This window comes from Gracilinanus agilis, chromosome 4 (assembly GCF_016433145.1).
Source record: "Gracilinanus agilis isolate LMUSP501 chromosome 4, AgileGrace, whole genome shotgun sequence".
In the NCBI taxonomy this organism is placed as follows: Eukaryota; Metazoa; Chordata; class Mammalia; order Didelphimorphia; family Didelphidae; genus Gracilinanus; species Gracilinanus agilis.
The window spans coordinates 22,934,942-22,962,561 of record NC_058133.1 but is presented as its reverse complement, the minus strand read 5'-3'; the positions used below and the strand labels follow the sequence as shown (position 1 = coordinate 22,962,561).

At 41.5% G+C, this 27,620-nt stretch overlaps 2 protein-coding genes across 2 annotated transcripts; both read left to right on the top strand.

The window, feature by feature from the left end:
• Positions 1-703: 703 nt before the first annotated feature.
• On the top strand, positions 704-15,216 carry LOC123245786 (RNA helicase aquarius-like). Its single transcript, XM_044674786.1, is given in 6 exon segments — positions 704-1,000; positions 1,002-1,091; positions 1,094-2,833; positions 2,835-3,951; positions 3,954-4,885; positions 14,869-15,216. Coding segments are annotated over 6 exon segments (4,524 nt in total).
• A 2,951-nt stretch (positions 15,217-18,167) lies between these two features.
• Positions 18,168-27,413, top strand: LOC123245785 (spliceosome-associated protein CWC15 homolog). The gene is made up of 2 exons (XM_044674785.1): positions 18,168-18,627; positions 26,767-27,413. The coding sequence occupies exons 1-2, from the start codon at positions 18,168-18,170 to the stop codon at positions 27,411-27,413; spliced, it is 1,107 nt and encodes a 368-aa protein (XP_044530720.1).
• Positions 27,414-27,620: the final 207 nt, after the last annotated feature.

Below are 27,620 nucleotides of genomic sequence, written 5' to 3'. Positions count from 1 at the left end.
TGCAGTTGCCCCGGGCTTTTTCCTTCTTTCCTTATCAGAGAGGCATCCTGGGTCTCGATTACCACTCCCAGGTGCCAACTCGACCTGATACCCTCATGAAGTCCTATTGCTTTCTACAGCGACCCAACCTGAAGTGCCACACTTCCAAAGTCATTTCAAGATATCTGTAAGGACTATTCTAAAAACTCTGAAAAAGGGCTATTCTGAACTAAAATGACATTCAGGGTCGATGGGGATATGACTGGGGATTTAGACTCTAAAGCAATCACCCTCGGGCAGACATCAATAATATGGAAAAAGCTCTTGATCAATGATGCATTCGAGGGCTTTTTCCTTCTTTCTTCTCAGAGTGGCATCCTGGGTCTAGATTACCACTCCAAGGTGTGAACTCGACCTTCCCAGCACCTGCTGACTCTCACCTTCGGTCAAATTCACACTTTCCTTCCATCCTTTGTCCTGGCCAAGCCCCTCCCTCCTCACCCAGCAAGTGGCAAGTTCATTATAAGAATGGGAGCCCCAGCCCTGGCTATCTCTCCTGGAGAAACCTCCTCTCACTCACCACCCCTGCAAGAGCATTCTGAAGCCCCAGGTGGTGCTGGGAAGAAGGGCCGGCTTTGGAATTCTCTCCTCCGTGTGTGAAGAGAAAGAAACCCTGGCTCTGGTTTGTACCTGTGGCCAGCCTCGGACTAAAGCCTGATGGACCATGGCGACCCCGGCACTGCCCAAGAAACTGCTGGCCCCTACTGCGTCACAGATGGACGCCGAGTTCGTGATTCAGTTAGCGGGTATATACTGGGCCCCCCACATCAAGAATAAAGCACCTTTTGATTCCACGGTCATTGAAGCCATATATGAAAAAGAGATCGTCACGTCAAGGTTTGCCATTCGGAAAATAAACCTTCTGGAATTTAGCCAGTACCTTGAAAATTACCTGTGGATAAATTATGCCCCAGAGGTGTCCAACAAGGCCTATTTCATGTCCATCTGCTGCCTGGTGAACCGAGAAGTTCGGAGAACACGTCCCTGCGTGGGAGATTTTCAAGAAGAAGCCAGAACACTTCCCTTTCTTTTTTAAGTGCATCTTGGAATCTTGGCACTTGTGGAAAATGATGATGAAGTTTCTCTACAGGAACAGACAATCCTATTAGTCTTCCTTGATCGTTGCTTCAACAGCTTGGAAGTGGATCTAATCCGCAGTCGAGTGCAACAGCTCATCTCGCTGCCAATGTGGTTGGGTTTGCAACCTGCACGTTTGGAGTTAGAATTGAAGAAGACGCCCAAGCTCAGAAGATTCTGCAACTTGATCAAAAAGAACGATGAAAAAATGGATCCAAAGGCACGAGAACAGGCCCATAAAGAGCGAAGATTCCTTTCAGAGCTCATCCAGAGGTTCATATCTGTGCTGAAATCGGTTCCCCTTTCTGAAACCCTCACTAGGGACAAAGTGCATTACTGTGAACGATTCCTTGAACTGGTGGTCGATCTAGAGGCTTTGCTCCCTATGAGGCGCTGGTTTAACACAGTGTTAGACGACTCCCACCTTGTGGTTCACTGTATCCTGTCCAGTCTTGTTCATAGAGAAGGAGATGGCCATCTTTTTTGTCAGCTTTTAGATGTACTTAAATTCTACACTGGCTTTGAAATTAATGACCAAACTGGGAATGCTTTGACAGAAAACGAGATGACAACAATTCACTATGAGAGGATTACTTCCTTACAGGGAACTGCTTTTGCTCATTTCCCTGAACTGTATAATTTTGCCCTTTCAAATGTGGAAGCTGTGGATACTCGTGAAACTTTGTTCAAGTTTTTCGGACCTCTTAGTTCAAACTGACTCCACCAAGTGGCATCGCATCTCTGTTTATTGCCAGCCCTCCCTGAAAAGGAAGACACAACCTTTGACAAAGAGTTTCTTCTGGAATTGCTGGTATCCCATCACGAACACCGAATTTCTCAAATTCAGCAGCTTAACCAGATGCCTTTGTATCCAACTGAGAAAATTATCTGGGATGAAAATATTGTCCCAACCGAGTATTATTCTGGGGAAGGTTGTCTGGCTCTTCCCAAGCTAAATTTGCAGTTTTTGACTCTTCATGACTACCTGCTAAGAAACTTCAATGTGTTCCGGTTAGAGTCAACCTATGAAATAAGACAGGATATTGAAGATGGAGTCAGCAGAATGAAGCCTTGGCAATCCGAGGACGGAGGCGTGGTGTTTGGTGGTTGGGCTCCAATGGCCCAACCCATTGTGGCTTTCACCGTAGTCGAAGTTGGCAAACCCAACATTGGTGAAAATTGGCCAACCCGAGTGCGTGCAGATGTTACTATCAATTTGAATGTCAGAGACCCAATCAAAGAAGAATGGCAAGGTTTGCGTAAGCATGATGTTTGCTTTTTAATTACGGTACAGATCACGAAGCCTTATGGCACTAAGTTTGACTGGAGGAGACCTTTTGTTGAGCAGACTGGTCTGGTGTATGTCAGAGGCTGCGAAATCCAGGGCATGCTGGATGATAGAGGACGTGTCATTGAAGATGGACCTGAACCTAAACCTACACTCAGAGGAGATTCAAGAACCTATAGAGTATTTCTTGATCCAAACCAATATCAGCAAGATATGACTAATAATATCCAAAATGGAGGGGAAGATGTCTATGAGGCGTTTAACATAATCATGAGGAGAAAACCAAAGGAAAACAATTTTAAGGCTGTATTAGAGACCATTTGGAACCTGATGAATACAGATTGTGTGGTACCCGACTGGCTACATGACATCATCCTAGGATATGGAGACCCAAGCAGTGCTCATTACTCAAAAATGCCTGATCAGATTCCCTTGTCTTGATTTCAATGATACTTTTCTCTCCATTGATCACTTAAAAGCCAGTTTTCCTGGTTATAATGTTAAAGTTACTGTGGATAACCCAACCCTACAGGTACCCCCTTTCAGGATAACTTTCCCAGTAAGAAATGGGAAAGGGAAGAAACGGAAAGCAGCAGACGGAGAAGACGAAAACATTGCAGAAGCAGAAACTTTGATTGTTGAGCCTCATGTTATTCCCAATAGAGGTCCCTATCCTTATAATAAACCCAAGCGCAACACTATTCAGTTTACACCTACTCAGATGGAAGCTATACGTGCTGGAATGCAGCCTGGATTGACTATGGTTGTGGGACCACCTGGCACAGGTAAAACCGATGTTGCTGTCCGGATCATATCCAATCTGTACCACAATTTCCCAGAGCAGAGGACTCTAATTGTTACCCATTTGAATCAGGCCTTGAACCAATTGTTTGAGAAAACCATGGCTTTAGACATTGATGAGCGCCACCTCCTTCGTCTTGGTCATGGAGAGGAAGAATTGGAAACAGAGAAAGATTTCAGTAGGCATGGAAGAGTGAATTATGTCCTAACTCGAAGGTTAGAACTTTTACGAGAAGTTGAAAGATTGCAAGAGAGCTTGGGAGTTCCAGGGGATGTCTCTTACACTTGTGAAACAGCGGGCCACTTCTTAGACCAAGTAACGTCTCGATGGGAAGAGTACATTAGTAAAGTAAAAAGCAAAAGCAATCAAGTGCCTGATGTTGCAGAAATCTCCAACTTCTTCCCCTTTCACAAATATTTTGCAAATGCTCCTCAGCCCATTTTCAGAGGCAAATCCTACGAAGAAGATATGGAAATTGCCGAAGGATGTTTTGGACACATTAAGAAAATCTTCACTCAACTAGAGGAATTTAGAGCATTTGAACTACTTCGCAGGGGACTAGACGGGTCCAAATATCTTTTGGTAAAGGAGGCTAAAATCATAGCCATGACCTGTACGCATGCTGCCCTGAAACGACATGACTTGGTCGAATTGGGTTTCAAGTATGATAACATCTTGATGGAAGAGTCTGCTCAGATTCTGGAGATAGAAACCTTCATCCCCCTTCTCTTACAGAATCCGCAGGACGTTTCAGCGGACTTAAAAGATGGATCATGATTGGTGACCATCATCAGTTGCCTCCAGTCATTAAGAATATGGCCTTTCAAAAATATTCTAACATGGAACAATCACTTTTTACTCATTTTGTTCGAGTGGGAGTTACCACTATAGACCTTGATGCCCAAGGACGAGCCCGAGCAACCTTGTGCAGTCTGTACAACTGGCGTTACAAGAATCTGGGAAACTTGCCTCATGTGCAGCTCATGCCAGAGTTCAGAACAGCAAATGCTGGGCTGCTCTATGATTTCCAGCTCCTTAACGTGGAAGATTTCCACGGAGTAGGAGAGTCTGAACCGAGTCCTTACTTCTACCAGAACCTCGGGGAGGCCGAATACGTAGTGGCACTTTTTATGTACATGCGCCTACTTGGTTACCCTGCAGATAAGATCAGCATTCTAACAACTTACAATGGACAGAAGCATCTCATTCGGGATATACTTAATCAACTTTGTGGGAGCAACCCATTGATTGGGAGGCCAAATAAGGTAACGACAGTTGACAGATTTCAAGGTCAGCAAAATGACTATATTCTGCTTTCTCTAGTACGAACTAGAGCAGTAGGCCATCTGAGAGATGTTCGTCGTTTGGTGGTGGCCATGTCAAGAGCCAAGCTTGGGCTTTATATTTTTGCAAGAGTGTCTCTCTTCCAGAACTGCTTTGAACTAACTCCAGCTTTTAACCAACTCACAGCTCGCCCACTTCATTTACAAATAATTCCAACAGAGCATTTCCCTACCACCAGAAAGAATGGAGAAAAGCCATCTCACTCTGTGCAGATGATAAAAAATATGCCTCAGATGGCAAACTTTGTGTACAACATGTACATGCTTATGATCCAGAGTACACATCATTATAACCAGGCTTTGTTACCTCCACCAGCTATGGTAGAAGAAAAGGAAGCAAACCAAAGAACAGAAACAAATGGAAACTGAATTTGAACCTATCCATCCACCACCAGAGGTTGCCCCTCCTTGGCTGAGGCTATTCCCACAGTGACAGAGGCTACTTCCACACCAGAGACCACTACAGCAACAGCAGAGGGCATCAAGACAGATTCCCAACCTAATCCAGAAGAGGCTCCATCCCTTTCGGCAGACGTCACATCCCCACAAGCAAAGAATAATCAGTAAACCTGATGTCCACATTTGACGGGAACACTTATTCTTTGCTGAGTAGTTATTTTCTGCTTCCATGTTTGCCCTCCTACTTTGAGAGGAATGATTTAGTATTGAGTTCCTCTTATTGCTACTTGCTGGTATATATAGTTTGCAAAATAATTTTTAATAGATCCTAATATTGGGAATAGTAAAAAACAAGCAAAGCATTTCCTTTCCTTTGGCCCTCTCTTTAAAAAGTTTGCCCATCACTGCTCTATTTTGTCAGAGTATGCATGAAATTCCCTGGGTATATTGTCTGTGTTATTAGTCTTTTCTATGGTATGTTGTCTGTCTGTGACCACAACGGGAGGGTTACATTTTGGGAAAAATAAACCTTTCATTTGTTCCAGAATTTCTTTGGTTTGTTTTATTTTCTTCTACCAGATCATAGATACACATCATCACATACACATATATCTCTTGGGTGTTCTCCTTTCTTTTAACACTACCTAGAAAGCAATGATTCTGAGTTTGCAAGCAGGAGTTGTATAGATGGACTATACGTCTGTACACAACTAAGTTTGCAGCTCAAACTTTCCTACAGCTAGGCAAAACCAACAATCTAAATCAGTGCTTACCCAAAAGTGAAAAAGCTTCTTTAAATAACTCAGTTCAAGCTACCATTAATCATACTGATGTTAGTGAATATTTAATTTAAAAATTATTAAAATACGATTGGCTTACATTTCAAAATTAGACCTTTTTAGATGGATACTGGTCCATGAGAAAATAAGCCAAGAGTGAATCATCCTAGCCTCCCCAGTTCAGCAGGAAGTAGTTTCGAGAAGCCAAAAAATATTGCCCACTTTTCCCAAAACTCACGACCCTTTCTCTATCCATTAGAATACATATTTGCTAAGGATATGAATAGATACTGATGGTACAGTGTAAGTTCAGATAATTGCTATCAGTTGAAAATAGAATTTCAGGGGACTTTCAGGTTAATATGGCTGCAGAGTAGAAGCAGAGCATTTAACTCTTCTCACTACCGACCACCAGCATACCTCCAAAAGCAAAAAAAAAAAAAAAAAAAAAAAAAAAATCTAGATGAAATAAGGGACCCCACAATAAGGCGCAGTATCGAAGGGATGTGGGATTTGGGCACTTCCACTCTAAGTGGGGAAATAGCTCCCTATCAAAATGTGAGCTGATCAACCCACCCACATCACCAGAGGCAGAGGCTGTGCATCAGAGTTAGAGCAAGCGGCACGCAAAATCTAGCTTCTTAGCAGCTAACTGGGACCACCAGGAGCTGCCCTTGAGAGCAGCAAGACTTGAGACCCCCCAGGAGGCTGGAGAGTGCAGACCTTGGGCATGGGAGTAAAGCTGAGAGAGGCCATGGACAGTGGAAGCAGCTCAGCATGCTGAGACTCAGGGGACAACCTCAGGTGGAGGAGCAAGTGTGGGTCATTTTCCGGGCTCTGAGCAGCTGACTAGGACCACCGGGGGCTTGACCCTGAGAACAGCTAGACCAGAGACCCCAGGAGGCTGGGGAGCGCAGACCTTGGATGCAGGAGTGAAGCTGAGAGGGGCCCTGGACAGCAGAGCCCTAGCAGACAGTGGAAGCCAACAGACTCACAAAGTAGCCTCAGGCAAAAACTGCTCCTTAGCTCCATTCACTGAGTCTGCCAGCCTCACTCAGACTTCTGGCTAAGAAAAAACCAGCATAATGATAACAAGCAAGGTCCAAGAAATAACCTCCAAAAAGACCAAGAAAAACGCTCTAACACTTAAAAATAGAATTTCAATTAAATTTGAGAATGTACAAAACACACTAAGTGTATATTTCGATTATGTGACTTTCTTATCTTTGAATATAAATTTCTTCTTAGATCAATAACATCACCCTCTGAGTGTTAGGATATAGCCTTCAGCAATGTAATAAACAGATTCAGAAAGAACTAATGATATTTTGACATTTTGGACAGAATCAGTTTTCTTTTGGGGGAAATGGAAGGCAAAATACTCCCATCCAAGGTAAAATTTTTAAGAAAATTTTTATTTTTTATATTTTCTTGTTATTGACACTGTATAATTGACATTTTTTCTAATCCCCAAACATCCACGAGATAATGTAAGGCTTTAGCCCAGTACCTGACACAAGATAGATACTTCATACCTATTTCCTTTCTGTAAGTTCCCCAGCAAAAATCCTGATGTTACAGTAGTTCTGGTTTCAGCACCTTTCCTCTAAGTTATTGAATTGGCCTTCTCAGTGATCTCCCTGTCTCTAGTTTCTACCCAAGCCTAGTTTATCTTTTGCATTGCTGCCAAAAATTCTCCTGAAGTGTAAATCTTATTGTGTCTACTCGAACTACAGAAACTCCTCATTACCCCCAAGATGGGGTATCCAAAGCCTCTTGTGGAACATTTGAACCTCTTCACACTCTGATTTTTTTCTACTTTGTTTTGAATATTACCCACTTCTAAGCACTCTACAGCTCAAACTATTATGATCTACTTATATTATACATCTATTCATAAAACTTAGATACTTTTATACTAACCTCCCCGCACTCCCTCATGTCTGATGTTTAGCCTCCCCACTTTTATCCCTCCAGAGTCCTTGGTTTCCTTAAAACCCAGGTCAAGGACCACTTCCTAAGGAAAGAGGTCTCTTCCATCCCCAGTTAGCATATTTTATCCAAAGGTTCACTCCTCTTAAGTATTCTGTAGCCATCTTGTTTGTCCCAATTTATATACACAGTGCCTCCTGCCTTAGAAATTAAACTATTTGTAGGCAGGGATTGTTTTTGCTTTTCTTCAGAATTCTCATTGCTTGGCAGTGTTCTATTTCTGAAACACTCATTTTTTTCCCCCAGAAATGTGCTTCTTCAGAAGACAGTGGGGGTCAGGCAAATCTTATCTATCAAACGGTGATAAACAATTGCATGAACAATCATTAGATTTCTAATACTTATGCTATCTACCTTCAACATGCCTTGGTACACTGATCCAGGTTTAGATCAGGAATAAAATGAGCTGGATTGTGCCTTCAAAAATTGTTAATTCCCACTAAGGGGACAATGAAATTGGTCATACCATGAAAATAATTCATCTGTTCATAATCTATTGATACATAGCATTACTATTTAGAATGCCTTGAGTAGACACTTCTGTGCCTGGTCCATTTCTAAGTAAGGAACATGAGCTGAAAGACCTGACCCTATTCCTTGCAGACATTGTCTTTCATCCTATAAAGAGAGGCCAAGGACCATAACAGAATCTTTGCTTTAATGTACTTTTATTTGAAACTATTGCTTAGCACATATTAATTTCTTAATACTTTTTAAATGGAGATTTTTTTCATAATACTTCTATTTAAATAATTTTTTTTTTGAGATTGACATTCCTAGAATCTATACACCAGTGTTTCTGAATAAGGCTACCCCCCCAAATCCTTCAAACACTGGTTAGAATGGGATTACATAACCAGGAAAATGAGATTTAATTCTGCAGTCTAACTAGAGATTAGTTTGTATTTGTCCTCCCATTGGCATAGTCCCACCAGTCATAGAAACTAAGTCATGAACTGCTGCCCAGTGGAATAGTTTTTCTCATCTCACTCATGAGTGTAATAATAATAGTAGGCACCATGAAGGAATTTTGGGGGAGGAACAGGACCAATTACCAAGAAAGAAAACATGTACTCTTCTGAGAGATTAGAATGAATGTTAACATAATGATATTTCCTTGGAGAGAATACTGAAAGATAAGGATTGTGATTTTATTAGCATTTTATTAACACCTGGAGGGCCCAGGTTCAGAAACTTCCCTATATCTGTAGATCTGTACTTTGCCTTTAAATTAATAGTCTTCACTAATTATCTAGAAAAATGTAAGTGACCTCCTTATCACATAACTCTATCCCAGAGGCAGGACATTGCTACCTTCAAGGCTGGCTCTCTAGTCATTATTCTCTGTTTAATCTTGAAGAGATGAAGGAAATCTATCACTTTTCATAATTCTTTGAACTGAAGTGTCTTCTCATAGTTTTCTAGAATGAAGATCTAAGACCATGGTTCTCTTTTCCTGGCCCATAGATGAGTTTTCCAAAGGATCTAGAAAGAGGAGAAATGTTGAGGATACAAGGAAGAATATTAAAATCAGTCCTTTTCGGAGAGAAGGTCTTTCTTTTTCATCTCTTATGTTCATTTGTTATAACACACTAAGCCTTTAGAATAACATAGCAGGAAAGGATTATTCTCACTAACAGTAATACAATTGCATCTCAAATTTCTGATTTTAGCAGTACATCATTTTTATAATATGAAACATATCACAGAGACATTTGCCTGGTTTTTGGGATTAAGCTGCACTCTTCAAAGTCCCATGGAAGAGACAGGGAGAAAGCAAGGCAGTCATCTTGGAAAGGGGGACATAAATCCTAAAGTGAATATCACCACCATCTCACTAATACCAGCATCATTCTGGGGAGATCTATTTTGGGCTAGCCCTCCTACACTAAGGCTGAAGCATAAATAGTGGCAATGGAGGATATGTAGCTCACTCAACATGGGTGAAAATTCTTAGAGCTCTTAAAAAGGGTCTAATAGGGACAGCTGGGTAGCTCAGTGGATTGAGAGCCAGGCCTAGAGACAGGAGGTCCTAGGTTTAAATCTGGCCTCAGACACTTCCCAGCCATGTGACCCTGGGCAAGTCACTTGACCCCCATTGCCTACTCTTACCACTCTTCTACCTTGGAGCCAATATGCAGTATTGGCTCCAAGATGGAAGGTAAGGGTTAAAAAAAAAAAAAGGTTCTAAGGTAAGTTGACAATCACATGTGATTTTTATACTTAGATCATTGAATTCAGGTAATCCTTGAAATAAAAATGTAGGATTGTTTTTGCTTTGGGACATGAATAGCTTAAGAGAAATCGTCAAACTAGGCACTGATCATTGGGAATTGAATTTAATCAAGGATCAAAGCAAGTTCTTCAGGCTATCTGAAGGAAAGGACCAAGGCAAATATTGAACTGTGGTCATTTTCAGGGACAAAAACATCTCACATCTTCCTCTTCCAGGGTTGGACATGTGCTCTATGTGATTAGAGTCAGCACACATTAGGGCTTCCAATGTAGCTTTTTATTTTGTTTCTAGAAATTAGGTTATCCATTTTAAGAATTTCATCTACAATCTTTATATCTATATAAAAGGAAAGTCAGTTGTGTTTACAAAGAAGGCTGAGTGAAAGAAAAGAAAAAAAACCTCAGATTTCAAATAGCATCTTTACTAACCTGAAGATCTCCTGGAACATCACTGCTGGAGTCAAGATGTAGGAAAAGTGAGACACTGTAGCTTCAAGATATCAAATGGTTCGAACCACAAAAATACAAAGAGGCTAGCTATCTAAAGTATTGTTAAAGAAATAATGTGTGTAGAGAGATATAGATGTATAGTGATGGTAATGATGTGTATCTGTCTATGATCTCCTTCAGCTGCAGTTGGTGGGAGGAACAACTACTCCTATCACCCTGACTGCTGCTGTTAGTTATCCCCTTCCAACAGATTTGTTTGATAATTTGTTAGAAATTCCTTTAACAGCAGCCCAAGTGAGGACCCTTGAGAGGTTAGATAGATGGGTAACCTTTCCAGGCCCAACCTGGGGTTGGATAAATTGGTAATGGGCTATTGATCAGCTTTGGATAATGTTCAGGATCTGACTGTGTTTTGACCCTCTTCCCAAGGGTCATGATAGAAAGACCACTCAGGAAGGTACTTGTTATTGAACAGTCTTTATTTATAAATAGGGAAAGGATAACAAGGTCAAAGATTGGGGATTGGAAACCCTACTGATCTATTGTCTATTAGACTAATTAATAATCAGGACTGGAGGCTACTGATCTGGTGGAGGCTTGAGATTTCACCTCTCCCTCTATCTCTGGCCAGACGTGAGCACAGTCAAGCCAGACAATAGGGAAGGCTATTGCTGCAGATATATTGATGGTAAGTGATATAGTAAAACTAAAGGCTTGAACCTTAGAGAGGCTGGCTGAGCAGTGTAGACACAAGATGTCAGATAACTAAGGATCTGAACCTTCTCAGACCCTAAATTGACCTAAAAAGAATCATTCTGTTAAAAGAATCCATAGATCCCTTAGGAAAGTTAATGGTAATGAAGAGTGAAATGAATGAACAATAAATTTTCATTTGGATTGTCCTTCCATGAAATTCTTTATCACCCCAGTTGGGGTTTCCTTGGCAAAGATCCTGGAGTGGTTTGCCATTTCTTTCTCCAGCTAATTTTACATGAGGAAACTGAGTCAAACAAGGTACAGTTACTTGCCTAAGATCATACATCTAATAAGTGACCAAGGTTAGATTTGAGCACAGGAATATGTCTTCCTGACTCCAGGTCTGCCACTCTATCTGCTGTACCACCCAGCCGCCCAACTGAAAAAAAAATATATCTTTCAGAGGTTCCTATCTTAGTTCATGATTGGACTATCCCTCCATCAGTGAGATGCTAAATTTGATATATGTCAGAGTAAGCCAACTAAGTGATAAATGAGGCAGGCTTACATTAGATACACCAACATAATTTGCCTTATCAAAGATCCCTTTTATCTCACCTAAACTAGACAGATTATTCCTGGCCACCAGCAGAAAAAGGCATTTATTCCTCCACAAGCATGAATGATTATAGAAAAAGGGACTCAGCCAGTTGGAGGAATGATCTGCCTTTATTTAGGTGGACTCGATTCCCTGAAGGACTCCTCACCAGCAAGGAGGATCAGTTAGTGAGGGAACGGAGAAGTTTGTGCTATCATAGAATAGGAGCAGTATAAGCCACAGGCTTATGAAACATCTACAGAGAATCAGAATGATGAGTATTAAAAATCAGTTATTTGTTCAGGAGTTGCTTCCTAGGAAGAAGAAAGCTTAAGTCTGTTGTCTATGAGGTTATGCCAAACTTTCACTCTGGGGAGTGATAAGAGAAATAACTCATTATGTAACATTTACTAATCCCCTCCCCTTCTAATTTGAAACTAGATGTAGGAAAGGTTAAAGGTGGAGATGGGGAGAACTTGTGCTCATCCCAAGAACACTAAAGACAAGAGTAGACATCATGATACAGTTTTTAGAAATATGTCCTTGAGCTATCCCCTGCACCCTTGGTATGGTGTAGGAAGGTGCTATCATGGTCTGTGTGCAAGAACAGTCCCCAAAGGCAGAGTCTAAGGAGGCTCAGGTGTCTAGTATTCACAGTGATTTAGAGAAAACTAATGAATTACAATAAAGGAGCTAAAATCTTAGAGAAACACCAAAGTGCTTCTTAGTCTAACTCTTGCCTCATACTAAGTTTCTTCAAAGCATTCCTCTATCAATTGGAGGAGCTGTTCAATAACATGCAATTACAGGCTATGGTACTCAGAAACTGGATTCAAATCTAAGGAAAATGAAATCATGAAGGAAAGAGATGCTTTAAAGAGTTAAAGGAGATAGAGAAAGTTCTCCAAAAAGAAATAAACCAACTGAAAGAAGATTTAAGGAAGAATGGAGCAGTGGGCCAATATAAGCTGAAAGAGCTGGTAAACACTAAAGCGAACATAAAAGGATATTGAAAACAAAGCAAACCACCACATTCTACTGAAACTCTTAAAGAAAAGTGCTCAAAGATAAACTTCTGAAGAACCTCACTGAAGGAAATCACTGTGGGTTCCTTAACAATATTCCTTGACTTGAAAGAGGCATTTGAAAAACAAAATGAGCTCCAGGTCAGTCTGAACAAACTTTATACTTCAACTAACTAAAGCTGTTCAATAAGTTCTCACTAGTAACCCTCAGAGGTGTAATAACCGTCTCTCCTCAATCAGTGCATGCTTACTCAAGAAACTGATGTATTATTAAGGAAATTGTCATGTGAAAGCATAATACTTAAGGGGAAAATATAACAACAAATTTGAAAAGGCCTTAAATTGAATAGGCAGAAAAGTGTAGTGAGTCGTTTATTAAACGACAGTCCCTTTAATGATACTCTAAGACAGGATCCTAGAAATCAAGTGGTGAGAAAAAGAGCCAATAAACATATCTACATAGTGAGTAATTTCTCAAGGAGCCATTGGCTCTTTCACAGAAGGCATTTACCTCTGTACAATTATGTTGCATGAATTCCATGAACATTAAGTAGACAAGTTAACTAATTCCACTTCCAAACTGGAACGAAAGGGAGGCTTCCATGAGCTTTGTTTGGTCATTTTGGAGATGCAAATAGTGAGTTAAATTGGCAGTCACCTGGATAACTGACAAATCCTCCACAGTGAAGGACAGAGAATGGAAGAAGGGCTGCCCATTTCTTGGGGCTATTTCTAAAACCCTTATATAAAGTAGTCCCGTTTCCCTGACATTCTCCTTTATCTGCTTTACAGTCTCTTACACTGAGGCATAAACAAAGAAGGTATGCTAACAAATTCTGATCAATCCTCTCATATCTTAACTCAAAAACTCCATCCTTCACTGCCTGTCATAGTTTCAAAACAAAAATTCAGAAAGGACTGGGGACATAACTGTTGATCACATGACATACTTGCCCTCACTTGTCTTTTAGAAGAAGGAGACCATCTCTGGGCAGACACATTTCATTATAGGAACCTAAAAGGTGAAACATTTCAGAAACAACTGAGTTATATGAAGTGATGAACTGAGTTATATGAAATGATGAACTGGGAATAGCTCACAAGAAGATGAGGCTGGGAAGACTGGCTAGTCCTAATCAGATATAACCAGGTGGTCATCTTTTGAACCAAACTGATTTGAGAGTCACAAAGGCTACATTAAAAATGATGTAAATTCAGACTATTTATCATTATCATGCCCAGATCCTCATTCCTTATTAAAAAGAAGAATTGTTCCTCTCCATTCCTTTTTCAAAAAAAAATGATGATGACAATGACTCAAAGTGATGGAGGCTGGCAATGGGGAGGGAGGGGAAGTAATAGGAATAGGACCCTCATATTTTGAAATCTTGCATTTCTTGCCAACTAGCATTTTACATCGACTGAAAATCTGTAGTTTTAGCATTAGTCCAACATGAATTGCGGAATCTTTATTATTGTGCATTCTGCCTTTCTAATGGGGACCAAGAGGCTTCAAAGTGTGCTGCATCCCTCTCCCCATGTTCTCAATGAAGAAAACATTCCAGAAGGGTAGGTACGATATAGTTTTACTTTTATATGTTTTTGTGAAATGGTGCCTTCTCTAATGTAGGATGGGGAAAAGAAGGAGACAGTTCAGAGCTTAAAATGTAACAAAAAATAAAATTAAAAAGAAAGAAAGAAACAATGGCAGCAACATCAGGGGGAAGACTGAGGAGGTGGCTTCCCACAGTGGCTCTGCCCACTGGACCCAGCCTGGGGGGGGCCTCTTCACCTCTCTTTCCCAGGGGCTCAAGGGTCCTGCCCTGCTGCCCCCACCATCCCAACTGCTATCCCAACTGCTGTCCCTTGCTGCAGCCCCCTCTGCCCTTCGGTCTTGATGGTTTTCCTCCTCCCCAAGGGCCTCAGTCTGGCCGAGGTTGCCCCTTGCCACAGGCCCCCTAGGGGACTCCCCAAGCCAAAGAAGAGGACAGAGCTGCTGAGGGTCACGGTGCCCGAGTTACACCAGTGGGATTCTGATTTAGAGGAAAGAAGAAAAGCAAAGAAGAAAATTGTTCTTCAGGAATATGGTGAAGGGACAGCTTTGTAGTGGTTTTTTCCCCCAACCCAAAAACCTGCCCTCGAAAGAGACTAAACCCATTGCTCCTGCCCTGTGCTTGCTCTCGGAAACCCACCGAAGGCTCTGCTGTCACCAAGCTCTCCAAAGCAGCTCCCAAGACCGAATCCGCTGCTTCTAGTTCCTCTTCTTCCCCTCTAGTGGGCGCCACCACCTTCTCCTCATCACCCTCAGCGGTCCAGACAGCAGTCAGGAGCACTGCTCTGCAGGTGACAAAGCAGATCACACGGGAGGAGGAAGACGATGCTAATGCCACTGGCAATTACTGCCAGGATGATTCCAGGAGTGGCTATGCCCCTGAATCAGACCCAGCCTTCCTTCCCTCCCAGGAGATGACCCCAGACACCATTCATGGATGATGAAGGGTTCAAGCAGCTTCAGGGCAAGAGGAAGTCTCAAGATCTATCATCTCTGATAATCTGATAAGGAAGTAATGCACACTGAGATCTTTTAGCTCATGCTTCCAGCTCTGTCTCCAGGAGCATGGAGTTTATTATATATATTTCAAGACTCATTTTTGTTTTAAAATGTCTGTTGAAATAAAATAGAAATAAGACAAAAGATGCTTACCTTGCACACATACAAAAAGGAGATACTGTTTACCATACCTGTTGTGAGGAAGCTCTAAGCTGGTTTGGGAAATTTCCCTCAGGAACTTTATTCTCTTAGTATTGTCACCCTTAAAAATAACCCAAACTACCAAAGTAGTATCTAAGAAGAGGTCCTCAATCAGGACTAGGGAAACCATGATCCAAAACACCATGCAGGGAGATCACCTTGGGACAACCAGCTCTCACAAAGACTCCCAGTTAATTAACTTTTGGTCATTTTCTGCTGATCTACAGAAGGAAGGGTGTCCCTAGAATTTCAGAGAGCCAACCAAGGAGTAAAACAGAAGGATTCTGCTATTCCATCAAGGCTAGAGGGTCTAAAAGAAAATGTCCAGTGACAGCAAGAAAGAGAAAAACTTCAACAAAGATACACAGATTTCCTAATGGAGAAAGATTTCAAAGTCAAACTACTGAAACTTTAGCATGAAGTTCTTATTTATGACAAAATGCAAATAGTTTCCATCCTTTGAAACTAGACAGTTACAAAAAGATTCTGGAAAAAATTTTCTTATACTTCGGGGAACTCCATGTTTTCTTCTGGCAGTCAATAGACAGGCACCTGGGGCAATGTCCTTGCTGATTAATTCCACCTCCCTGACTCCAATTAGCTTTTCTGAGGTTGTCTGTCCTTACTCAGGAATACTAGAGGGAGGGGAACAGGGCAAGGAGGACTTGACTCTGTGTTCTCTGTACTATCCAATAGGAGGAAGTCCCCTTTTGAAGATATTTTTAATCATAAAGAATAAAATGTACATCATTTAGCTAAATGTAAGTTAGTATCCTTAATAACAATTTTCCAAAGAACATACATCATGGTATAAGAGAAAAAACTTTCCAAGTTCAAATGGATAAGGATACACATACACATTTCATTTCAAAACCAAAGAAGTGGACTTTTAGCACAACAGGAAAAGCAAGAATTTTTGGTTTCTATCAGGTCAAGAAAACAGAAGTACCTAGAAAATTCATCTCTGCTTCAAATGCAGAAAGAGGACCTCTCTGAATGTGACCTCTCCAAGCATGAGTCATCACCACCAAATACAGCCAGACCCAATTCATGATCAGGACTGGGTGTACCTTGTTGGGCAGTTTGCCCAAAGAATAGCTGCTCCACAGAGAGGAACACAGCTTCAACAACTGAGGCTACTTCTTGAGGACATGGTATTCCCCAAAACCATCACTTTGGCTCCTCTTCAACCACAACATCAACTCAACTGCAGCCTTGTGCCCTCAGGCTAATTTTCCAGTAAACTTTCCAGTGCATCTTCTTGGGTCAAGGAAAGAAGCCAAGTGTTATATTGAAACTCTGGGAGCCAGGAGTCCACACTGTTGATTGACAGGTGGGTCTGTTGGATATCGGAATGTTCCCAGATGGCTGTGAGGACAGGGGAGAAAGCAGTTGGTCTAGGGTGGTATAAATACCCTGGCAGCCCTGACTTTTGGTTCCTTTCCTTCCCTTGGACTGGAGATCTGTGGATCCTGGTCTTTTGGGATTGAGATTTGCTGGGCTCAACCTTGCAAGATCCTCCTGTCTTGTTCCTGATAACATTATCAACCTGTACCCAGACCATCACTCTTCTGATTCTACTGCCCCTAGCCATTAGGAAATCAATCTTCGGTAGATATCTAGGTTTCACAGGGCCTGGGGAGGGATCTGGGAAGTGGGTAGGAGAAGAAGTGGGTGGCAAGGAGAGGATACCTGAAGACTGGATAGCATAACATCTAGCAGAAAGAAGGTGAATAGACATCAAGCAGCAGTTTGTCTACTCTGGTTTGGCTGTGGCCAGGTTGGACCAGAGAAGCTAACCAACCAGACTCAATTACCTGCCTATACCTCTGAGGGTTTATTATCAAAGTAGTTAGGGTTTCCCAATTCCTCTATCCAGTCCCAATACCCCATCTTTGTTAAATACAGTTAAAGCCTTTTAAGAACCTTCCTGAAGTGGTTATTTATAGCTTCTCTGGGAAGGGAGATACAGTCAGAGACAAATCATTACCAAGCTAATAAAGCCAATTATACACTATCAAACAACCCCAGGTGGGACCTGAAGGGATACCATCCATTGACTGAAGGATCCTGCCTGGGCACTGTTACAAAGGAGGGAGGTGTCACATCATCTAGCTAGGGCAAGCCTCAGTTGATCTTGCCCTAGCAACCTATCTGGGCTATCACTGTTGTCACACAATTACCAGTGGTAGTATCCAGTTTAGGTTTATCCTCCTCCCTCTCTATACATCTCTCTACATTTTATAACACAAGGGACAGAACTATGGCAAGTCCCCCTCCCATTATGAAGGAATGAAGTCACTACTATAGCTGGATTGTACAATGAAATAGTTGCACTCAGAGTACCATGGTTCCTTTTCAATTTTTTAGCAGCAATGTCCCCCAGAAACAGGATTGCCACAGCCAAGGGCTCAGAAGTCATGCCCCCAGAAACTACTCTCCCAGTAGAGCCCAAATTAGGTACTATACCTAGACCTTTTTCAGCTGATCTCAGCATGTTACCACAAGAGCATCACGATCAGATCCAGCTATCTCTATTGGAGAGGAGTGAAGAGCAGCCAAATGAAGCAATCTCTTCTCTTACCCAGTAAGAAAAACTGTAGCCCAGTCCCCATTTTGGTCTTCTTCTCCAAAGAGATCTGGATGAGTCACAGAGGATGTACTTAATGTTTTCAAGCTAGATCCTAATTTTATGGAAAATGAAGAGAAATACAAAACCATTAAGAAAGAAATTCTCCATGAAGGTGACAGTGATTCCAGCACAGACCAAGATGCTGCAAGTAGTGAAGATGAGGAGGAAGAAGAAGTAGGAGATGATGAAGGACAAAAAGTGACCCTCCTTGACAAAACAGAAACCCATCTGGTATCATTTCGGCGTACAATCTATCTCGCTATTCAGTCAAGTTTAGATTTTGAAGAATGTGCTCACAAATTGCTGAAAATGGAGTTCCCTGACAGCCAGATGAAAGAACTTTGCAACATGATACTCGATTGCTGTGCCCAAGAGAGGACATATGTGAAGTTTTTTGGGTTATTGGCAGGGCGTTTCTGCATGCTAAAAAAGGAATACCTGGAATCCTTTGAGGGCATGTTCAAGGAACAGTATGATACCATACATCGCCTAGAAACAAATTACGAAATGTTGCCAAGATGTTTGCCCATCTTTTATATACCGACTCACTTCCATGGAGTGTTCTTGAATGTATAACACTGAGTGAAGAAACTACTACATGTTCCAGTAGAATTTTCATCAAGATACTTTTTCAAGAACTCTGAATACATGGGACTTCCTAACCTTAATGTGAGACTAAAGGATGAAACATTGCAGCCATTCTTTGAAGGATTACTACCCCGGGATAACCCAAGAAATAGTAGGTTTGCCATCAACTTCTTTACTTCCATAGGTCTTGGGGGTTTAACGGATGAATTATGAGAACATCTGAAAAATGATTCCCTACTCCCACTATTAATTCTTCCTTCCATATACCTTTCCTTCCAGATACCTCAGCTGTCTAGTTTCTAGCTAAACCTGGACCAAATTCATTTTGCTATTTCAAGACTGCTTTAGACATAAACAAAGAGACATGAATATACAGCACCTGCATAGGAAGGCTTCAGGAGACTGGTCATAAACCTATTTATTTATGTGAAACAGACAAGGTATGGCTGTCATCTGACTGTTGCCATCTTTAATGACCCATTCTATACAAGTTCATCACCAGCAATAGGTATAATATCTAATCTTTCCATATGATTAAGAGTTCTGGCAAGTGTTCTAAGAGTATGGGGGAATTCCTTCCCTGTGCCTCAGGCATCGAGGGAGTTGATCATTCCTAGGCTGAAGGCTTATCCCAGCCTCAAAATAAGCAGTACTACCCAATTCATCACTAATGTGATCAAAATCCTCAAATAACCAGAGAGTAGGTCTTCTCACTTAGTCAACTATAGCCAAGGACCCAAGTAGCCTGCTACTCTATGAAAAGGACTTTTCTGTTTTCTCCTTTAGTTCAGGAGACTAGTCATTCCTAGTACTAGAAATAGAGATCGCTTGCTTATTTTAGAAACACACCTGAGAGCTGGCCCTGCTGCCATCAATCCAATTTGTTACTGGAAGTAGAATGCACAGTTTTGCCCTATCCCCAAATGATCTCCTTCCTCAATACTGACAATTCTGAGCTGTGTCCAAGAGATCTGAGAAATAGGACCTTAAGGCATACCTACAGAGAGACTTAGTCCAGATAGTGAGATAAAGGAGACTGAAATAGGAGGGAAGAGCAAGAGGATTTTGTTTCAAGATAATATTCCTTATCTTTTAACTCAAAAGCAAAGATGTTTTGCTTTTTTTTTCCTGCTGGGCAAAGCATAACCCAAAGACAAAGCTATCCCGAGACATATATTAGAGTAAACACTCACTTAAAAAAACAAAAAACAATAGTTTTTAAGCTTCTTTAGGGGGAGGCCACTCTTCTCCACATATGCTGCTAGAAAGACAAGAAAACTCTCATCACTTTCCTAAAATCCTAGTGAAAGCTCCATTTGTTTCTTGAACCCACACCAGATACATTTAGTTGCATTAGTTCCATGTAACCATCTAGTAATAGTAGGGAGATTGGACCAATATTTTCCTGTCATCTCCTTTACCATTCTAAGCAGCTAGGTAACAAGGTAAATAGATTGAGGAGCCTGGATCCAAGGATCTATATTTTGTTTTGAGCCTGATGACACTCCCTGTTTGAGCTTGGCTCTTTTCTTCTTGGGTTATGGCAACCTGGAGGGACTGGAAAAGATTCATTTCTTGAGCAGCTGAGTTCTTTGACTAAGCTTGATTCCATAATGCTACATAAGGGGAAGGGCAACAGGAAGGGGCAGGAGCTACCTCACCTGGACCCTGCAGCTTCTGCCACCAGTGCTCCACCCTGTCTTGGCTGGGCTCTTGGGATACAATCAATGCCCACACTTGCCCATATCCTCAACCATCTACCATGGATCCTTCACCTCAGGGTTTTGGTTCAAGACAGAAGAAGCAATGAAATCTGGGGGATCTCCAAAGCTGCTTCCTGCTCCAGAGGCTGGAAAAGAGCTGAATGACTGAATTAAAAGAGGATGATCAAATCTGAAGACTCAGATGTGCTCGTTAAGACAAAGATTGAATTTAACTATGGAAAGGGTTTGACTTCTTTCCCAAGGCCTTGTCAACCTTAAAAATAAAAAAAGCCTCACTGTGAAATTCATAGCAACTAGTTTATCCCAGTGAGAAGGAAATCAGAGACATGCTATTAGATACTGGAACTCTAGGGGTAAAGGTAAATTCCTCTAATGAAAATAATAGCTTGTTTTTAGAGGTTTTTTTTTCCCTCCCCAAAATTGGGGAAGGGCATATCTAAGGAAATTGGAATTGTTACAAGGCTAGCTCTGGTCTGATTCAGAGATCCCTAGACTTGGGGTTTGGGGAGGAACTCATCACAGGCTTCTTTCTCAGGATCTGAGAAATGAGGCAGTTCTGATAGCATCCAGCCATATGAAATGGTCACATATCCCATAGGAATTTGATCCATGATCAGAATCATACTCAAACTCCTTCTCAATTCAATAGACAATTTCAAGAAACCAATGAACCCTTTAGCACCTGTGTCTGAGGATAAATTTGTATATTTAAGTTCACATGCTATTTCTCTTCATCTCTCTGAAACTATGTGGTACCTTCTGTTGATTAGCAGAAATCCCCAGTAATTCCATTTTGGTCAGTCTTTCTGGACATGTGTTGTCCTAGGGTGATCTCCCAGCATGGTAGTTCTGATTATAGTTTTCCTTGACCTGATTAAAGATATGTTCTTAAATACTTCTCTGGTAGTTTTGATTATTAAGATTGACAATACTAAGAGTAAAGTTTCTTGAAGGTAACTTGCCAGACCACGTTAGAGCTTTTCCTCAGAGATTCAGGTTTCATTGAAGAATTAAAATTCTTTTCTTCCTGTAACAGTGTGAACTGAAATTTGCAAAGGGAAACAGGCAGTTGGAGTTGGAATGGACCCTGAAACAGCCCAGCAGAATGTTGCCCCTTTTGGAATGTGAAAGGAGGGGCCACAGAGGAGGAGGAGTTTTCCAACTGTCACTTCACTCCTGACCTAACTGGGACCCAGGGGGGGTTAAATGTTTGGTTGGGAGTTTTGATTTTAGGTGGATCCTGAGTGAATCTAGTTCCTCTGTACCTTTAGTGACTATTGGGAGATCACAACTACCAACATCAGTTTCTACTATCTTCATTTACCAACAAAGAAGACATTGAACATCAATTCTCCAATTTGGCTGGAGAGCCCTGACACTTGGGGAGCGAGATTAAATGGGGAGGGGTCCCTTCCGTGATCCTGCTTGAATTAATTTATGCTGTTACTTCCCTCTTATATTAGTTTAGAAATATTTGATAGGAGATTGTAGGGGGAAGAGAGTTAGCTACTGTGGCCAAGCCTCAGAAGAAGTCCAGAGTGCTCTCTTGGGGAGAAGACATAGTTGATGGTGAAAAGTTCATCCCTTCCCACCTGTACATATGATTCCCCTATACCATTTCCCCTGTACCCTGAATTAACTTATCCTTTAATAAACCCCTGAGAGTTTTGATACTTAGAGTCTGGGGCTCTTACTTTGAGGGGAAGAAAGTGACTGATCTTGTAGCTAAGGGGAAGACTAATTCAAAACACCATCTTGAAGGGCAAAACTACTTGAACTTAGGAGGGGGGAGCCTTGTCTCGATTGTGCTGGCTCTGAGGGTGGGATCCAACCCATTAGGGTCACAACTGAACCCCAACACCTTCCTTCAACATCTCCACTATAGCTTTGCCAGATTGTGAACCTCTGAGTTTATTTCCTCATTGGTCTTCCCAGGGGTGGGGGGGGTGAGAGATTAGCTGATCTGGCCCACTGAATACTATAGGGTGGGGGGTCCTGATAAACTCCTCCAATACCATCAATACTCACTGTCATACACTCCACAGTCTACCTATTTGTCATGATCTCTCTTCAAGGTTATGCTTTCTACATTGAGACTGATCCAAGGAAAGTTCATCTCCGAATTTTCATTGGAAAATTAACACAGCATAAGTATATATACAACTAAGAGTGATTCTCCAAGCTCTTACCAGAACTCATGCTTTGGAGGTATTCTCCAACTGGCTCATCAGCCATCCCACAGAAAAGGAAACTATGTGCATAAACATATTTCAACATTCAGTAATAAGGCATAAATATCAGTGTATTTTAGCTATCATTCATTCATAGGATCCAAGATTCTCCACCATCAGCAGTCTTTTCTGGAGGTCGGGAAGGCTGAGGTAAAGTTAACAGGATGAAAGTGAAGAATAAGGTAGCAAACAAGAAAGATCTAATATCACAAAGGCAGATTTTCATACACTAGCACTTAGAACATTAGAACTGGGAAAGCGATCTGACCAGAAAGTCCAGAGTCCTGTTACTTCTTAGTGCTTCTCAGAAATGGGTATAAATAATTGATGTTTCAAGTTTTCTCCCACATTAGCTGGGACAATATACAGTTCTATCAAAGATACCATTGAGGTTTCATGATTCTAAGGTATGTCTCTAGCAGATATCATGAGCTTTCTGAAGTAATATGTGCCAGATACTTCCTTACTCCTCAGGCCTTTAATCTGCTACCAAATGTTTACCAACTGAAGAGGTTGAATGCCATTAAATTCCCTTCATGTAGTAAAATGCCTGATGATTCCATTTCAGCAAAGATTTACAAGGCATTGGGTTGCTTTTTATATAAAAGTTGACTGAAATCCTCTGGGTTATATGGCAAGAAGACGTTATCTCCCAGGAGCTGATGGATACTTTCATCTCCCATCTCTACAAAGGAAATGGGTTGCCTATGACAATCACATCAGGTCTTAGTCATTACTAGCAAAATTCTTGCCAGAATCCTCCTTAAAAGGCTGATCCTGGGGGACTTCCAGGTTAAGATGGCGGCAGAGTAAAAACCAGCTGCTTAAGCTCTTTTAAGCCACACATATAGGACTCCTCAAGAAGACATAAAAACAAATCCAGATGAAGGGACCCCACAACAGGGCACAGCATTGAAGGTACGTGGGATCAGGGCATTTCCATGCTATAAGGGGGTGAAATACCTCTCACTAAAACGTGAGCTGAGCAACCCCCTCCTCCCCACACTCCCTACAGGGAGCAAAGCCAGGGCACAAGAGTTAGAGCAAGTTTGGGGCATCCATGAAGTCCTTGGCAGCTACGTGGGATCACCAGGGCCTGCTCCTGAGAGCAGCAAGACTTAAGACCCCAAGAGGCTAAAGAACACACAGACTTTGAACACAGACCTTGAGCTCAGGCACAGTCACAGCTGCAGATGCAGATCCTGAGCTCAGGTGCCGATGTTGGGTGGGGACCCAGTGCAGAGGGGTGCATGACTGTGGAAGCAGTGCCCTGAGACTGTTAAGGGAGCTTTGGGCAGAGGAACAAGCAAGGGGACCACCAGGAGGCTTGACCCTGAGAACAACTAGACCCGAGACCTCAGGAGCCTAAAGAGTGCAGACAGACCCTGGGCATGAGGATAAAACTGAGAGGGTGCATGGTGCAGTGACTCAGAGGAAAACTACTCCACAGCTCCATAGGCAGGAGCAGAACCAGGAGAACCCTATACACAGAAACCAATACACTGTGGTAAAATAGAATGCAATGGACTTCTGTACTAGCAGTAATGCAACAATCCCAATTCTGAGGGATTTACGGAAAAGAACACTACTCACATTCAGAGGAAGAACTGTAGGAGAGGAACACAGAAGGAAAGCAACTGCTTGAATACATAGGTTGATGTAGACATGATTGGGGATGTAGACTCGAATCTACCACACCAATGCAACTATCAACAATTTGGAAATAAGTCTTGGTCTTATGCACATGTTAAAACCAGTGGAAATGTGCATTGGCTGTGGCGGGGGGGGGGGGAGGAGGGAGGAGGATGAAGGGGCAAATAAGAACATGAATCATGTAACCATGATAACTTTTCTAAAAAATAAAAATTAAAAAAAAATGAAAAAAGAGGCTAATCCTTCACTGAAAGGTTATCTACCTGACAACCAGTGTAGCTTCAGAAAGGGCTGAGGAGTGGTCATGATGTTTGCTGCCTGACAACTCCAGGAGATGACAGGGGCAGAACATTCATCAATCTTGACCTTTGATACAATCAATGGAGAAGGTTGGTGGAAGATCATGCCCAAATTGAGTTTCTTAGCAAAGTTCACCAGTATTGAATGTCAGCATGTTTGCATGGGTTCCCATGATGGACACCAAAGGAGTGAGGTTAGAAATGGTCTCTCATGTGTTTTAGCATGATGTTTCCAAGTGATACTTTTCAATTGTGTTCAGTGAGGATGAAAATGGCATCAAGGTCAGCTACCTCACTGATGGTGAATTCACTTGAGAAGGATAGGTCAAGACTAAAGTGGAGGGAGAGTTGGGGAACAATTTAGTGCACTGATGATTGTGTACCCAATGCAACCTCTAAGACTGAAACACAACAGAATATTGGTCGATTCTTCTCCCATTGGGCTAATTTTGGCCTGACAGTCAACAGAAGTTCTTCACCATCTAGGACTACACTATCCGCATGTAGAACCATAATTTGCATGGAGAAGTGAACTTATCCAAAGCATGAAACATTTATCTTGGCAGTATGGTTCCTAGGAATGCACACAGATAATGAGGTTTACACATGAATTGTCAGAGCTAGCCAAGTGTTTGGGAAGCTGGGGAGGGAAGTGTCTGAGAGAAAAGGTATTAGGCTAGTACCAAACTAAAAGTCTACAGAGCACTGTTGTATGCCTGTGAAACCTTTCTTGTGTGCCCATGGTCACACAGCTAGTAATCGACACGAGTTCAAATTCTACTGAAGACAACTCCAAATTCTGGTAAAAACCAAAGACTACGTCCAGTAAAGCAGAAGCGAATGGTGTCATTGAACAAAAGGGTTTGGGGACAAGTATTCATCGATTCACACAACTGAAAAGAAATACCAACCTATCCAGCTACAGCTGTGGATTCTATAGCCCCAAGGGCAATAAGTCATATTTTCAAGAAAAGATTAGTATTACAAAAACTAGGGACCAAGTATCCTAGAGAACATTAAAGTGACCACAAAAGAGCAGACCAAAGTAGAAGCCCAGGTAAGGAGCCTCCCCCTCATGGATTCCAGCATACTGCTATATTAAGGACTAAACAGGTTAGCAAAGTATTTCATGCCCATTGGAGGACAAAATCCTGTGCAAATGCCATGATCCTTCCACTTCCACATCTCCAACTGGAGTGGGGTGGAGTGTTACATGTTTCACTCAAAGATTTTAGATAGTAGAATGAGGAAATCAGAAATTTAGAATAAAGAATTTTCACCCACAATGAAAAGGGTGAATCGATAAAGAGTATCAATCTAAGGACAATTAGAAGTGGATGAAATAGTCAGAAAAACTAGCAATGATACAGTTTTAAAGTATGAGAAATGTCTTCTAAATTTCTTTTTATTCTAATAGCCCTGGGATGCTTCTGTATCTCAAGATGACTTTGTCATCTGCCTTGTATCTGGAACCTCATGTTACCACCTAGTAGAGAGTTCCTTGAAAGCATGGAGCATTTTAATCTCAGAGCTTCAAAAAGAAAGGTAGGTCCAGAGTTGCACGTGCCAAGCGTGTAATGTGTACATATCCGACTCATCCATGAGGAAACTTAGGTGGGCTATAACTTCCCTAAGTGAAGGAAGTTCTCTAATCAAGAACTTAAGTGACATCTTGACAGGTGGCTCTCATAATTCTTGAATCCTCTAATAATTCTTTTGCTCTGATCCAATTGAGTAAACTTGTGGAGATGATCCTTTGCAAACCTGCTGAGCCTACAAAGGCTGGCTTCATTTACAAAGATCCTCAAAGAATCTGTCCAGGATACAGAATGTGGTTCAACTCACACACAATATGGAAGCAGTTTTTATCTGATGAAGCAACTTTGCAGACCACTTGTAGACTATTTCCCTATTGTATACTACATTTGGAAATTGGAAAGCAAAATAAAGACCTGCCAAAACCTATCTTTGGCTCAGTGTCTCTCTTTTCCTTCTACTTCTTTCTTTAAGGCTAGTGTGCTTGACAAATCAGGGGTGGGAACTCCTTCATTGTTTCTGAGTTGTGAGTTCTTTGATGCACTCACACAAGGTGTTAACTTACTGAGGGGTGGTGATTTGGTGAGAAAGCAGAAAGGGATTTTTTTAATGGATCTCACCTGAATAGGTTGGAGAGTTCACACCTTCTTTAAGTNGAGTCAGCTTTCCAAGCAATATTCAAGCAGAGATCTCCCTTCCCACACAAAGATTAAATACAGACAAACCACTCAAGATGCTCCTGAAGAGGTTTGCAACCATAACTTTAGGCGAGAACTAGAAGAAAGAGAGAGAGTTGCTTCAAGAGAAAAAATCAGAAATTGTCCAACTAGAGAGCACACAACCTCATCTTCTGTGTCTAAGAAACCTCGCTTAGATCAGATTCCTGCTGCCAACCTTGATGCAGACGAGCCACTTACAGATGAAGATGAAGATTTTGAGGAAGAAAGTGAAGATGATGACACTACAGCTCTATTGGCAGAACTAGAAAAAATAAAAAAAGAAAGAGCTGAAGAACAAGCCAGAAAGGAACAAGAACAAAAGGCTATAGAAGAAAGAGTTCGAATGGAAAATATCCTGAATGGAAACCTTCTCCTTAATCTCACTGGCCCCTCTCAGCCTCAGGCCAACTTCAAAGTAAAGAGGAGGTGGGATGATGATGTTGTCTTTAAGAACTGTGCCAAAGGAGTAGATGAACTGAAAAAGGACAAAAGATTTGTAAATGATACTCTTCGATCAAAAAATCATAAGAAGTTCATGGAGAAATACTTCAAGTAGTACAGTTTTATGTGTTAATTATTAAAAAGGGACATATTCAAACTTAAAGGGTCATCCTAACTTCAATTTAATCTAGATTTTCTTCCCACACTCTTACTGGCTTATAAATTTCCTCCATTATAAATTCTAAGATACCATCCATTTTTATAAGTAATATTTTATTTGATAATGCCATCCTAGATCTAGGATTTGGTTTAACCCCTTTTC